Here is a 16,309-nt window from a genome sequence, read left to right on the forward strand (position 1 = left end):
GAGCCCATGTTAGTGTCCTCTTTCTGTAGGTCCTCTGCTGCCTCAGTAATCAGCATCAGGGCTGGGGACAGTGTTAAAAGGAAACTTTTGATTTACGAATACATAATACCTGACTCCATATCTCTTTCTCAGTAAGAAATGTGTTTGCACTCCCCTGAGCCAGGAGGAGGAGGAGGAGAGAGAACACTCATTACAGTTTTCACTTCTTTCTGATTAGGATTTAATTAGAAAGCCTATTTCCTAGACCGCTCAAACCCTCCTGATTTTGGTTTCATGGTTGTTGTTTTATTTTTCTTCCTTGTCTTAACTACCTATATTTTATCCTCATTGTTACTGGATGATTTTAAGTTGCCAATTATTTTCTCTCAGCATTTTTAGGATACTGTTCTATTGTTTTCTGGCTTCTACTGTTGTTCTGGTAAATAAGCAGTAACAGCTAATAAATTAAACGAGTTAGCATTCAATTCAGCAGGCACTGCTTTGTTGGCACATCTGTCTCTCGCGGCTGTTTCGGTTATCTCCTCATTGTCTTTAGTGTTCTGCAGTTTTACTACAAAGAGTCTATGCATGGATTTCTTTTTATTTATCTTGTTTGGAATTGCTGAACTAGCTGAATTTGAGGATTTATGACATCAATGACATCTGGAAAATTCTTAGCCACTATCCCTTCACATGTTGCCTCTTCCTCCTTCCTTCTCACTACCACTTATTTCTGGAAATCTGATTACAAGTGTCAGATCCCCCGCGTCTCGTGACTATTTGTCTACCCTTTTATTTCTCTATGCCACATTCTGTATAATTTCTGCTGCTCAATCTTGCAGTTCACTGAGCTCTTTGGCTATTTGTGCTATGTAGTTTTCAGCAGCTCTATTTTTCATTTCTAGAAGTTCTATTTGTTTTTATTTTTTTTAATTCAATATGATTATTTTTAATCTTGCTTTCTACTTGTTACTAATACATTTCTTTTAAAGATAATTCTTTGAAATATATTGCAAATATAATTATTTTTATTCTGTATATGAATAATGAAGTCCTGGGGGTGAAAATCTGCTCTTTTCTGCTGACCTGCTTCCTCATGTTGTCTAATTTTTTAGTGTGTACTAATAATTATCTGATGTGTACCTGTGGAAATCTTGAGGGTTTTAGGTTGAAAGTGTGTTTCACCATTAAAAATCTGTATCTACCTCTGCCAAACAGCCTGGGAAACCACTAATGAGAGGCCATTTTATTTTTTGGTTTGAGGTTTCTGAGACCACAAAGGTGGAATATATTTGAATTCCCAGTTCTCATGTAGGCAGGGCTGTGGTTACAAATTCTCAGAGGAAGTCTCTCTTTCCTCTCCCCCATCACCTCATAAACAAGGTCAGAGAACCTAAGATAAAGAACAAGATAACCTAATATCTTCCTTGTTGTTGGACTTTTTTTTTTTTTTTTTTTTAGCTTTCCCATTCACTGATCATATAGACCTCCAAGAGTCCAAGCCATAGGCAGCAGTCTCAGTTCCAACTCCCTGCCTTTACAGACCCACGATCTGGTCTTTCATCCCGTGTGACCATTAAAATTCCAGTGTGGCTCTTAAGTTCCTAATATCTAGATAACTGCTGGAGGGAAACAGAGGTAGCTTATCACCCTGGATTGCTGCTTCTACTTACCCTTTTTGTATGGGGAAATATCTGGAGATTTCTTTTTGAACTAATCTGCTTATTTTAAATGGTATTTGTTGTATTGGTGAAGCATTTTGAGGATGATCTGTCTTCCATTTCCAGAAAGGAGGAAGGAAACCAGAAAAGTCCTTTTACTAACTTCATGTCTCCTGTGGACTAAAAGCCTAAGGAGCCTGCCATACTTTCTGATTACCCTGAATGGTAACACAGAAGAACACACGACCGCTAGTACCAGATTATGTAAATGAGATAAACAACAGTCAGGATGAGGTAAAAGTAGTCATTTAGAAACTACAGTTAACATCATGTCTCCTGTTGGCAGTGAATCAGTGAACTTCGCAGTCAATTAAAAGGAGAAAGGAACTGCTTTACAAAGTAAATGGGTTTACAAGAATTTCTACACACTAAAGGTCAGACTAGTATGCTTTTGGTATATACACATATTGCTTTTTTGTTCTGTAACAATGGGAAGAAAAAAAATAATCCTTTTTGAGGATCTATTACAGTCACAGTGAAAGGAACTTTATTCATGTTAGTTCTTAACCCTATGTATCACTGTACAGATTAAAACTGAGGCTCAAAGGTAGAAACTGGCCCAAAGAAGGCATGGCCAATAGGCCATGGAGCTAGGGTTCAAGTCTAGGTATGCCTGTGCTATTTCCCTACTGCTGATGGAGGCCTCTGGCAACAAAGCCTTGAATTACAAAACTCACTGAACTAATTTGTTTGACTCAGGTCAAACAAGCCAATTTATTCCTAATTTGAGTATCAAAGTCAGGAGTTATTCAAAAGAAATGACTACCATTCCTTCCATAGTAAAGAATTGCGAAACCTAAAATTTTCAGAGGGTGCTCTTCTGAAATAAGCTTAGGAGGTAAAGAGGTGACCTCCAACACCATACAGATTATAGAGTCAGGTCACAAGGTAAGGGGAAGAAATCAATGTATTTTAAAAGTACCTTAAAATCAGAACATGGGTTTTCCATACTAAAGGAGGGAGAAGGTTCAAGGCAAATGGGAGACAAAGCTGGAAGGAAAAATTTCACTGTATAAGTTGTTATATCTTCTGATTTTTGAGTCATGTGAATATATTGCATATTCAAAGAGAAATTCTAAAAAACTAGTCTAAAAGTCAACTCTAACCAAACGTTCTGGCTGATCTATATAATGACAGAATAAAAGACTAATGAAAACTATATAAGGAGTAAATAAAGTTGGTTCACTTCCATAATGCTCATTCCTCACACTATGGGTGTTCCCTCAAAACATGTCAAAATTTTAAGGTAATGTCATTGCTTCATTCTAAAGAACTAAAGTAAAATCTTTACAGGGCTAGACCAAGAGGCCAGTGAAAAATAAGAACAATACAGTGATTTATTTAAATCTCTCTGTTGAAATCTAAGTAAAAAAAAAGTACATGCGTGTCACAGGTCACTGCGGGTTAGCACCGGCACCACTTACCTTTAGGAACAGCAGGCTTAATGGCCATTCTGCCAACCAGGCATTCTTTCAGCATGGATTCGTAATTCACCCAACGATGAACCTAGTACGGGATATAAATGAAAGAAAAGCAACATGACTCTAACTCCATGAGATGCTCTAATTTTAGTCGCAGCAAAACTAACCATTCTTATAGTGCTCTGAAAAAACTAAGAAGCAGATTCAATTAGCCAATAAGGGAGTGACAGGAAGGCAGCATACATAGGGATTCTTTAGAACAATGTTCTCTAAGTGTTGTCTACAGACCTCTGGAGGTTCTTGACAGCCTTTCAGATATCCATGAGGTCTCAATTAGTCTCATAATAATACTGAGATGTTATTTGCCTTTTTCACCGATGTTGACACTTGCACTGATGTGGAAAAAGCAATGGTGGGTGAAACTGCTTGCATGTTGGCACGAATCAAGGCAGCAGTCTCAATCTTAGTATTCTTCACCATCACATATCCATGGAGGTCAGGGGGGATTGGTTTCATTTAAGAATATCCTTCATGAAGAGGCACCTGGATGGCTCAGTCAGTTGAGCATCTGACTCTTGATCTCAGGGTCAAGAGTTCAAGCCCTGCATTGGGCTCCACGCTTCACGTGGAGCCTACTTTAAAAAAAAAAAAAAAAAAGAATATCTTTCATGAAGTAGAAGAAAACAATTTTCTTAAACCTCAATGCTTGAGTGTAGGTCTTGTTTACATGCTGTGTAAATGTTTTCAAAAACATTTCTGCTGCAAAGTAAGATGGTCACCTTGAGGAAAAACACCAAGGTAATTATTTTTTTTGTTTAAAGATTTTATTTGAGAGTGAGACAGAGCACAAGCGGGGCGGGGGGGAGCGCGGCAGGCAGAGGGAAGAGCTGGCTCCCGCTCAGCAGGGAGCCCAACATGGGACTCAATCCCAGGACCCTGGGATCATGACCTGAGCTGAAGGCAGATGCTTAACCACCTGAGCCACATAGGCAACAACCAGGGTAATTACTTGATTTGCAAACTGAAGTGAGCTTTTGTCTCAGAAGGCTCTTTATAAGTAAAAGAAAAAAAAGACTGATAAACAAACTGGTTATTCAGACTTGGGTATCTGACAGACATTTTCATGAAAATGAACAGATTGAGACTGTCACTTCAAGGAAAACAACTGACAATTTTTGTTGCCAGACTCACCGGTAGGAATTAAATTTAAATATCCTCTGGAGACACCTTCTCAATATACATTAAAAGCCTAAAAATATGCAGCTCTTTCACTGAGTAATTCATGAATTTACCTGAGAAAATACTCACACATACAGAAAGATGCAGATACCAGGATATTCATCATAGCACTATTTATATTAGCAAAATATTGGAAATAATCTAGATGTCCAAATGTAAAAGACCAGTAAAGGAAAACTAATATATTATTCAATAAAATATTAGACCATCAGTAAAATAAATAATCAGGTCAAATAATACTGACACGAGAATCTTTGTGTATGCTCCTAAGTAAATAAATATATACTGAAATAGCAAATACATAATATGTAATTATAAATGGGCACTCATTTATTAACAGAAATTGGTAAATCCCATTTACCAAATATTTATGGAACATCCAATGATATGTAAAGCAATATCCCTGGGGCTATAGCGTTGGGTAGAATTATATAGATAAATGAAGGAGAAAGATACTCAAGGAGGCAAAAGTATGAGGTTTGTTAATCATGGAAGCACTTGCTCAAAGCACTTCAGTTCGCTCAAAGCAAAATGCATGTTGAAAATATTTGCCTTAATACAGTCTTTTAAGGCCTCAAAGGCCATGCTAAGGACTTTCAATTTATCCCACTGTCAATGGTGCACCTCTAAAGAGTTGTAGAACAAGGTGCTAAGATGACTGTCTTAAACAATACTCATCCAGCTGTCATGTTATTTACATTGGTACTAAAGGCAAAAGTATCAGGGCAGTATTAAAATAGCAGGGCCAGAGAAGGTGATAATGACTTCATCTAAGGCAGTGGGAAGAGAGAAAAGGATGTAATGTTTAAAGACCGCATCAAGGGATTTCACCAGTGACTGGATACTGGTGCACAATGAGGAAGGCAAAGATTACTCAAGTGGCTTCAAGTCCCCATTACCAGAAACAGGAAACAGAGGAGGAATAAAAGGGAAGAAGATGAGTTGATATTATTTGAAGGCAAAACAAGTTGAAGTGCCTATGGGTAATCAAATTGCCCAACAGCATTTGGAAATAAAAAACAAGAGGTCAGAAGCAGGATCCAAAGTAGAGACAGAAATCTGACAGTAAAAAGATTACTTAATATTCTTTGTACAACTCAAATACTAGCCCTGAATAAATTCTCAAATATTTAAAGATAGAAGCTTCCCCACAGTTTCTAGAATATAAAGTTGTTTACTTCTGTGGTAAGTAAAAGTCTTAAATAAACATCACTGGTCCTGTTAAAGCCAAGGGGAATGCAGCAATCTGGTAACTAACATACTGTTTAAACTGCTAAAGAATTTAACAACATAGCAGTTCTTGTGACTTCTCCAAAACCTAAATAAGGTTTACTTAAATAAGGTCCATATAACCTCATGACCCTGAGATCACCTCTGTAACCTCCTGAGGCTGAATATACTCTTCCACAAGAAGAGTTTCCAGTAAAATCTAGGTTACAGAATAGATAAAAGAAAAAAGTATGGCAGACAATTTTTCACACAAATATTCCCAAACTTTTCTATTTAGCTTGCATTGCTAGATAATAACAAATACCAAATGACAATGGGAATTTGCCTTAAATCAGCAATAAGAACCTCCCCAGGAGAATGCTATTATGACCAATGGCCAAACATGACTTTCTTCCAACCCACGAAGAACATTAACAGCAAATGGGATTCTGCTATTTAAGCAGATGCACCTCAGTACATTTAAATATAAAATAAACTGTATTTCTGGCAACCTGGTCAAAAAATAAATCCTAAAATAGATGAGAAGGTAGGAGGAACAGAAATCAAATTATATTTGTTCAGGAGTCAACTCGGGGCACCTGGGTGGCTCAGTCGGTTGAGCATCTGACTCTTGGTTTCAGCTCAGGTCGTGATCTCAGGGTCGTGAGATGGAGCACGTTGGGCTCCGTGCTCAGCAGAGAGTCTGCTTGAGGATTCTCTCCCTCTGCCCCTCTGCCCACTCGTGCTCTAATAAATAATCTTAAAGAAAAAAAAAAAAGAAGTCAACTCTAAAAATAACCCAATCTCATTCCACTATCTCAAATGGTATTAAAATCCCCGTACCACAACATGGATCATCATCACTAAAATACAAAATAAAGCATATGTGAGACAAAGGCAAATTTCTGTTCTTCTCAAGATTGTTGTTTCAAAATAACAGTTCAGCCTATTGATAGTAGTTAAGATACTCTATGTAACTTTTAAGTAGTACAAGAGCTAATGTTTGTTTTTAGTAAATGTAAGGGGAAATGTAAGGGGAAAGATGACTAATTTAAATATCTTTTGAAATATACATATAAAATCTCTGCTACCACTCTAGGAAAAATAGATTTTTCTATTCACTAATCATCTAACTTTCTACATGTATGCAGATTCAGTATAGCAAGACAGGCCGGTTATTTAACATTCCCAAACAAGAAAAAACTAAGCACAGAGAAGCTAAGTGTCTTGTTCTTTCTTCTAATTGTTACTGCCTCCCATGACCCAATCATCATCATCATCATCAGAATCAATCAAAACTGAGTAAACAGCTGTCAGCAGAGGAGACAGCAAGCACTTGACAGTAGATGCCCAGATACAGATTTGAAACCAGCTCTAAAATTACAGTGAAATAATTCAAAGGCAAATTAAACAAACAGTTGTTACTTATGAGCATCTTCCTACATTTCAAAATTCAAGCCAACACATGTGAAATTTGTACAGCTATTTTCTTTTTTGACTACAACTATCACACTGCTAAATCTAAGAGAACTCTTCCACTGTAATACTCATGATTACCTTCACCACCTTACCTGATCGAAGAGGTCAGTGCCATCGGATCCTGCTGCTCTCATTAGTTCGTCTTCTCCACCAGGATGATACTCCATATATGGGCTGACATTATAAACAAACCCTATCAAAGCAAGGGCAAATAATATCCTAAATGAACTTCTTAAAAGTTGTACAAACTAGAAATGTAAGCTCCAATAAATCTTTTCAAATACCTCCTATTTAACAAATCATTTATTATTTCAAAGTATTAAGTACATCAAGGCTCTCAGATTTCATCAGACTCACAAGCAAACAAGTTAGCCCGCCAGTTTCATGGGTCCTGGGCAGAAAACGTCAGACGCAAAGGATAATTTAGTACTCATATCACTAGCAGTAGCTACAATATCAGCATTTGCATGAGTTCCCTGAACCCCGATTCCTACAGACCTATGTGAAGAGGGCCACATACTACCTGTGCACTACTGTGCTGTATGACAGGAGGAGAACTCCGAGTATAGGCAAGCCGAAGTTTTTAGAGTAGGCAGGAAGTGGGTGGGTGCCCTTTGTTCTGGGGGGAGACATCATCTTTATTATACCAAACAGTAGGCAAGCCTGTCCTTTACTCCAGAGGGAGTCTCGAGTTCTACTACCCAAGGTGGTTTACTATGCCAGCATCCCTGAAAAGACTGTCCAGAACAAAGACAGTGAGTGTTTCTGTTTGTAAGATGGGCAGATATCCGAAAAACCTAGAGCGAACTGCCTCCTTAACACAAATAATGAAACACTGTTCATGATTTTTAAAAGTTCTCTCTCTCTACTCCATCACCCTCTACTGCCCTGGTAGGAAAATCTGATGAAAAAGAATCAAACCGTCACCCATGTGTCTGATCATCTCAGCGACCGCTGGGCAAGCAAGGGTGACTGGGCCACTGAGGCATGCCCTGAGAAAGCAAGCACAATCCTTCTCTGCAGTTGTCCAAGGAACAAAGATTCTTGCTGAGATCTTAATAATCCTTTTATCTTCTCCAAACATGTATCTCATCTGTTCATACATTTAAATATATCTTTATTTAAAAAAAAAAAAGAATAGGGAACAACAAATGGAGGAAAATTTGCTCAATGAATAGCCTTCCCAAGGAAATGAATTGCTTTTTAATCCTTTACTTGAAAACTAGACAATAGACAAATCCAGCCCTGAAGACACCTCAAGGTACAATGAGATCACCTGGTTTTCTTATATCCTGACTATTCTCTCCTTATGTTATGACTTCCATGAATTTAAATAACTTTAGGTAACTTAAAATTTTCATCCTATATGATAATCTTGGGAGGAAAGAAGAGACTGGATTTCAGGCCCAAAAAGGTATTGTATAGTTTTTCCACAAGTTTAATTTTAGAGACTAACCAACCAGGTAGATTTCTTTATAAGATGGCTTAAAAGCAATTTAGGCAACAAAAAGAAGTAAATTCACAAAATCTCTTTTAGCAGTCCTCCAAGTAAGTCTGAGGAAAAACAAACAAACAAAACGACTGGTGGAGTTCTCTCCTTTCTCTTCCCTATCCACCTTCTCTACCAAATTTGGAAGGAATTTTTCCTATTGTTTAATGCTTAAAATCCACAGACCACAAATGCCAGAGGTAATGATTAGAGTCAGAATTATTCCCAATAGGTTGTTTTTTTGGGTTTTGTTTTTGTTTTTGTTTTTAAGATAGAATGCCTTACTTGGAATTCCAAACCTGCTTGGCCACCAAACCTCAACTGGAGTTTCTCAAGAACATGAAACTTACAACACACAATCATGAACCTTCTGTGATAGAATTTCATATTTCAGCAACTGGCAGAAAGATAAACAGGGAGCTTTGCCAGTTATCCATAATCAGCATATAAAGCCTAGAACATCCCACATGTGTTCTCTTCGACCTCTCAACCCTTTAGATTGACCCTTATCCTCTCATATTCTCACTCCAGACCTGAACAGCTTCCATGCTCTTCAAATGGACAAAACTAGGAATGCCTATAAAATCCCCCACTGTAAGGAATTGAGACTGTAAGTGTCTCAGTCCAAGAAATGTTAGATCCAACCACACTTGGTAGTTTTAGTAACTTGTTAATTATGAGACATAAACCCAGCTCCCAAAATGCAACTGATGTTTTTCCTCTGGTGCAGAGGCTCTTTCTTCTCTCTTTTTCTTCCTCTATCTTATCTCCTTCCTTTTCCCTTTTCAAAAGCATTTCCTAAAACTAAAACTTGAATGTGGCAGAAGAAAACAAATGCAAAGAACCTAACTTTATGCTTTTCTTTCATGCTTCATTGTATTCTACTTGTACTATACATGGTTTTTGGACAGTAATCTCTAGCCTAGAGCCTTCCACGGATTCTTACCACCTGGTTTTTGAAACTAATTTTGCTTGCATCTTTCTAAATTTTGCAATGACACAATTAACTTCTTCCTACAGCTCTAGTTGCTCAAGTATCACAGATTTGTACAACCGATTGCCCATTAAATATAAATACATGGTATTTAGGGACCCACAGACATAATCTCAACTTAATGTTAGGCTATTAATGAATTCTGTAAAACCTAAATCCTAATAATGACATTAAGAACAAAAATGGGCAGGAAGAGATTCATAAAACACCAACCTTGAATGGCACAAAACTGCTGTGACCAAGATCCTCTGGTCACAGCCCAACTGGTGCTTTAGATCATTTACATGGGTCACCTTCAGTTGCAGAGGGGGCAGTTAGGGAGAATATCTACTGATCAGTCAATCACTCTATCTATCCATCCACCCATCCACCCATCTTACCTACCCATCCTGATATTTTATTTTTTTTTAATTCTGACCAGGAGTAGATACAAGGATTGACTGAGTACTGTTAAGAAGAGCAAGTTAATTTTACAATATACAGACATACCAATCATAACGTTATACACCCTGAACTTATAAAGTGTTATATGTCAATTATATCTCAGTGTAACTGAAAAAATAAATAAATAAATAAGAACAACTTATTAAATTAAAATACAACAGTTTTATTAGGAACATCTACTCTAATGTTTAAAGACAACACTTTTTAAATGCCCTAGCAATATTCAGGGGTACATATTTTAGCTAATTCATCCTAGCTGAGCTGCAGTGCAACTGAAAGCACACATTCAGAACAACAGCTACACTGAGTTCTTTATGTAATGTACTGGTAGTACCTGTTCTAGTATTTCCAAACTAAATTATCTCTTATGTTATATGTCTGGAACTCTGAGCTCTCAAATAAGTTCTTAGAATAAAAATTACTCAATTTAAAATTACCACTTAGTGCTTTGTATCATCAGAAACTTATACTGCCAATTCAATCACTGAATGATAGCGTCTTAAGACTGGGAGAACTCTAAAGGCAATTTTTAGTCTGATTTCTGATCCAGTACAGGACTTACCTCTCTAAGATCTACAGACAGACCATCATCCAGCATCTGCTTGAAGAGTACCAGCGTCTAGGAGCTCACTGCTTATTTAAAGACTTAGTTCAAGGATCAATATCATTTTTATACCTAAAAACTAATGTTGCCATTTTACACACAAAGAACTCTTCTCCATCTTCGTAAATGCTGCCCCTAGTTTTTCACATATACTTTTTATATTTGTTGTAATTTAAACCCTAACTGCTACTGCTAAAGACTAAGGCATCTTACAACAGAATATTTGTGTGTAAAAATTTTAAAAACCCACAACAAAACGTGCAAAAGAAAATATACCAGTCGCCTAACCCAACTAACAATGTTACTATGACTGAGCATTAAATGTCATCCTGAATTCCCTAGAAGCCAAGGCTAAAAAGAGACACTACTAACACTGGTTGCATTATCTGATCTTAAAAAGTGTTAAAAAGAAACAAACAAAAGGAGACGCCTTACTTCTTTAAAAAGGAAAAAGCCCCTTTGAGTTTTTGATGTTGATATTGTGAGGAACACGAGTCCCTGTATAGGGGTCACTGACCACACGACAGATAGTATGATTTAACAATCTGCAAAAACCTTCTTCAGGCAACATTCCTACCATCCTCCCCAGCCCTAAGTTACCACGAATGTATGTTCTGTCTCTTGAGACTAGCAAATTTGGGGCATTTCATATAAATGGAAGCATACGATATAGGGTCTTTTATTTGCCTTCTTTCACTGAGTATAATATTTTCAAGGTTCATCCATGTTGTAGCATGTGTCAATACATCATTCCTTTTTATGGCTGAGTAATATTCCATGCGTGGATAGAGCACACGTTGTTTATCTGTTCGTCAGTTTATTGACATTTAAGTTGTTTCCACTTTGGGGTTATTAGGAATAATGCTGCTGTGAACATTCATGTACACATTTTTGTGTGGACATATATTTTTATTTATTTTGAGTCTATACATAGAAGTAAATCTGCTGGGTCATATACAATTTATGTTTAACCTTTTGAGGAACTGCCAGAATGTTTTCTATTCCCAGCAGCAATGTGGGAAGCTTCCAATTTCAGAGCACTCTTTTTCAGTCACCACTCCAACTTCCCATAGACAGAAAAAGCCTTTTCCCAACCACAGAACCTGAATCACTTATCTCAGATAACTGAACTCACAACTGGATTGCAGTAAGCTCCAAGTCATTCTCAACCCCAGCTCTACATCTGACACCACAATGTAAGCCTCAAGTGACATTTATACCTAGTAATCTATCTCCCAGATGAGGCTCCCACAATTTTTCAGGTTAAGTAACTACATGTGAACTGTAACAGCCCACTGATAAGGAGTGAACTGCATCCCCATGGTTTGAGGCCACACACGCATTGATAATTTGTCATTTTCTTTGTTCTATTTTACGTCAGAGATTGTCAAAGCATGATCCAGAGCTTCCTGAGGGAGCTTAAAAGTCTTTTGGTGGGTGGTCCAAGGCCAAAACATTTTTGTAGTAATACTAACAAGATGTCATCTGCCTTTTTAAAAATCTTTCTTCCACAAGTGTATGAAGTGCAGAAGGTGACACAAGCATACAACTGTCACCTATGAAGTCACACTTTAAAGATATTTGCCAAGGGCCGCCTGGGTGGCTCAGTCGTTAAGCGGCTGCCTTCGGCTCAGGTCATGATCCCAGGGTCCTGGGATCGAGCCCCGCATCGGGCTCCCTGCTCAGTGGGAAGCCTGCTTCTCCCTCTCCCACTCCCCCTGCTTGTATTCCCTCTCTCGCTTCTCTCTCTCTCTCTGTTGAATAAATAAATTAAAAAATATATATATAAAAAAAGATATTTGCCAAAATGTAAAACAATGCCACTTCTCTATTTTTTTGTTTTGGAAAATACAGTTACTTTTCATAAAAAATATCTATTATTTGTGATAACATATGGTGAGTTTATTGTTTTTATTTTAAAGTTAATTTAAAAATATTCTTTAATGTCTTTTTTTTTTTTTAAGGTGGTTTTATTGGGGCACCTGGGTGGCTTAGTCAGTTGAACATCAGACTTTTTTTTTTTTAAGATTTTTTATTTATTTTTATTTGACAGAGAGACACAGCAAGAGAGGGAACACAAGCAGGGGGAGTGGGAGAGGGAGAAGCAGGCTTCCCGCAGAGCAGGTAGCCCGATGCGGGGCTTGATCCCAGGATCCCGGGATCATGACCTCAGCTGAAGGCAGATGCTTAACGACTGAGCCGCCCAGGGGCCCCGAACATCATACTCTTGATTTCAGCTCAGGTCATGATTGCAGGGTCATGAGATCAAGCCCCAAGTCAGGCTCCACACTCAGCATGGAGTTGGCTTGGGATATTCTCCCTCCTCCTACTCACATGCTCGTGCGCTCTCTCTCTCACTCTCAAATAAATAAATAAATAAAATCTTGGTTTTATTAAAGCACAGCGACAGGACCTGTGGGCAGAAAGAGCTGCCTCTTCAAATTTCATAATTTCTATTTCTGAAAGGCAAAAACATCAATAGATAAAACCATCATAAACAAAAGCTCCTTGGGGTCAACAATAATTTTTACAAGAGTAAAGAGATCTTAAAGCCAAAAAAGTTTGACAACTATTGCTATAAGTATTTTTTGTACTCAAATTTTTGTAGTTTTATACAATTTTTATAATCAGATTCAAAATTAATTTTTGTTTAAAATTCAAACAGAAATTTAACTCTAAAGCCCCACATTATATTCACTCAACAACAATTTATTTAATGCCTATCATGTACACATCAAGTATTATGCAACTACATTGTAGTATTCCTATTTATTTCACTATTCACTACTGTTCATTTTGTTGGCTCTAAAATCAATGAAGGAAAAAGGTGTGTACACACAATAAAATCATAGCATATTTTACTGTATTCAAATGTACAGGTCCATTTTTGCAAGGACTGTGACCACTTTGCCATCTTGTGTTCAGTAAAGAAATAGCACATTAATTTTAAGTCTACTGATATTTATCTACTTCTATCAACTGCTGAGACAGGGTGTTAAAACATGCAACAATAACTGTGGATTTTAATTCTACCTTTCAATACTATGAATGTTTGCTTCATGTATTTTGAAGCTTTGTTATAAAGCATAAACAGTCTTCATAATGAACTGACTCTTTTAACATTATGAAATGTCTTTATTTCTAGTAAGATTCTTTGTCTTTGGTAATATACTTTATCTAATATTAATATAGGCCAACCTTGTTATACTTACTGTCTAGATAGTATACATTTTCTTACACATATACTTTCATCCTATCTGTGTATTTATATTTAAAGTGTATCCCTTCTACAGAGCACCTAAATAGACATTTCTACAAAGACACACAAATGGCCAACAGACACATGAAAACATGCTCAACATCACTCGTCATCAGAAAAATGCAAATATCAAATCGAAACTACAATAAGAAATCACCTCACACCTGTCAGAATGGCTAAAATCAAAAACACAAGAAATAACAAGTGTTGGCAAGGATGTGGAAAAAAAGGAACCCTCATGCACTGTTGGTGGGAATACAAATTGGTGTAGCCACTCTGGAAAACAGTAGGAAGGTTCCTCAAAAAAAATTAAAAGTAGAAATACCATATAATCCAGTAATTCCACTACTGGGTATCTACCCAAAGAAAACAAAAACACTAATTTGAAAAGACATGTACACCCCTACCTTTATTACAGCATTATTTACAATAGCCAAGATATGGAAGCAATCCAAGTGTCCATCGACTAATGAATGGATAAAGATGTGGTATATATACATATTGGCATATTAGTCACCCACAAAAAAAAGAATGAGATCTTGCCATTTGCAAAAACATGGATGAACCTAGAGGGTATTATGCTAAGTGAAATAAATCAGACAGACAAATACCATATGATTTCACTCATATGTGGAATTTAAGAAACAAAACAAATGAACAAACAAAGAAAAAAAAGAGGCAAAAAAAAAACCACAAAGCAACCCTGACTCTTAAATACAGAGAATAAATTGGTGGTTGCCAGAGAGGAGGTGGATTGGGGGATGGGTGAATTAGATAAAGGGGATTAAGAGTACACATACAGTGTTGAGCAGTGAATACTGTATAGAATTGCTGAATCATTATATTATACATCTGAAACTAATATACCACTGTATGTAATTATACTTCAATTTTAGAAAAAAGAAACAAAGAAAAGGAATCGACCTAAGTAACTTTGGAAACCAATGTTTTGACTGGAAATGTAAAACCAAAGACAAATAATTATATAAAACACTGCAAAATAAACAAACGAAAACAAATAAATACAGTGTATCTCTTCCTTATAACCATCATGTAGTTAGGTCCCGATGCACAATCACACAATCTGTATCTTTCAATTCAAATGACTGGTCCATTTACACTTAATTATTGATGTGGCTGAATTTAGAGCTACCATTTTATCTAGTCTTCATCCTTACCCTCAAATTTTCTTTTTCTTCTTCCAAGTTTTCTATCTGTGTCTCTCTATTCCTCTCTCCCTGCCTTCTTTTGGGTTAACAAAATATTTTTAGAATTTCATTTTATCTATTGACTTTTTAGCTATACCTCCTCGCATTATTTTTAAAGTAATTGTTCTAGGGATATCTAGTATATATACTTAACTTTAACCAGTTTACTTGAGTTAATCCTATACCCAACTAAGTGCTGGACAGTAAGAGTACCTTAGGATTTCAGGATTAAAAGCATTCGTCTCTTATACTCCTGAAAAGTTTCTAAAATGACTGTAAAAGATAAATAACACATAAAACCAAAAAGACACAGAAATCAGAAGAAGAGACGACAGCAATAAAGTTCTGGAAGCCTGAAAGCCAAATGGATGAGTGAACATTCTTAGCAGAATGAAGAAAGGTGAAATAGACCCTGTGAAAGCTGGAGGGGAACCTATAAAAACCCAGTGTGTGCAAGAGAACCCATCCCCTCCACCCCCACCCCGCCCAAAGTGTAAGAATCAGAGATTCCAGGTAGTTCTGAAGTTAGGGGGCAGGAAGATCTTGAATTCAATTGAAGCAGCAATATGAGCCTTAAATCCCCTCCCCCATCCTACACTACCAAGCAACCAGCCCCTTCCCAACCCTGCAGGAAGTGCAGGCTTATTCTCTAGAGAGGATGAACCAGAGAAACATTATACCAAAGGAAACACACTTGGGAGTGGGGAGAGGCTTGAACTAAAATCCAGAAGCAAAAGCTTACATGTCAAAACGTTAAGATCCACCTCCTACCACCACCATCCCAGCAGCTCCCATTTCCTAAATAACCCTCAGAACACTTATTTGCAGATGATGGGGAGGATTCCAGCCCAAAAGACTTGCATACAGTCGGTTGGGGACACCTGCCAGCGCAGCCAAACCAATGCATAAAAGAGTTCTGCCCACACACGGAGCTTCCATTTAGCTCTCTGGTCCATCACTCTCAAAATAAAAGGACAGACATTTGAAGAAAGCCTCTAAAATTAAGATTAGTATCTAAGCAACTTAAATTGCCAACCTCTGGTGCACAATTTTAAAAAGAAAAAGATGAAAAATGAGACCAGCACTGCCTCAGAGAAACTAGAAAAGAGCGAGGTAACAACTGTCGTGAATACAACTTGGAGCTTCTAACTCCACCAAACTACCTCAATGATGGTGAGTCCAATTTACAAAAGAGCCAAGACAATCTGAACTGAATGCCTCAGTCTGCATGGGAAAATTTAAATAGGATGTGATAAAGGCCTC

At 37.2% G+C, this 16,309-nt stretch overlaps 1 protein-coding gene across 5 annotated transcripts in view; it reads right to left on the reverse strand.

Moving 5' to 3' along the window:
* CYB5R4 (cytochrome b5 reductase 4) overlaps nucleotides 1-16,309 on the reverse strand; it is an 89,412-nt gene that overhangs the window by 51,571 nt on the left and 21,532 nt on the right. For all 5 annotated transcript variants that reach the window (XM_036101010.2, XM_078055036.1, XM_078055034.1 and 2 more), the window contains exons 3-4: nucleotides 7,141-7,241; nucleotides 3,125-3,206 (exon numbers count right to left, since the gene is read on the reverse strand). In XM_036101010.2, coding sequence (XP_035956903.2) covers nucleotides 3,125-3,206; nucleotides 7,141-7,241 — 183 coding nt within the window. The remainder of the gene's footprint in view (nucleotides 1-3,124; nucleotides 3,207-7,140; nucleotides 7,242-16,309) is intronic.

This window comes from Halichoerus grypus, chromosome 9, assembly GCF_964656455.1.
Source record: "Halichoerus grypus chromosome 9, mHalGry1.hap1.1, whole genome shotgun sequence".
NCBI classification, from domain to species: domain Eukaryota; kingdom Metazoa; phylum Chordata; class Mammalia; order Carnivora; family Phocidae; genus Halichoerus; species Halichoerus grypus.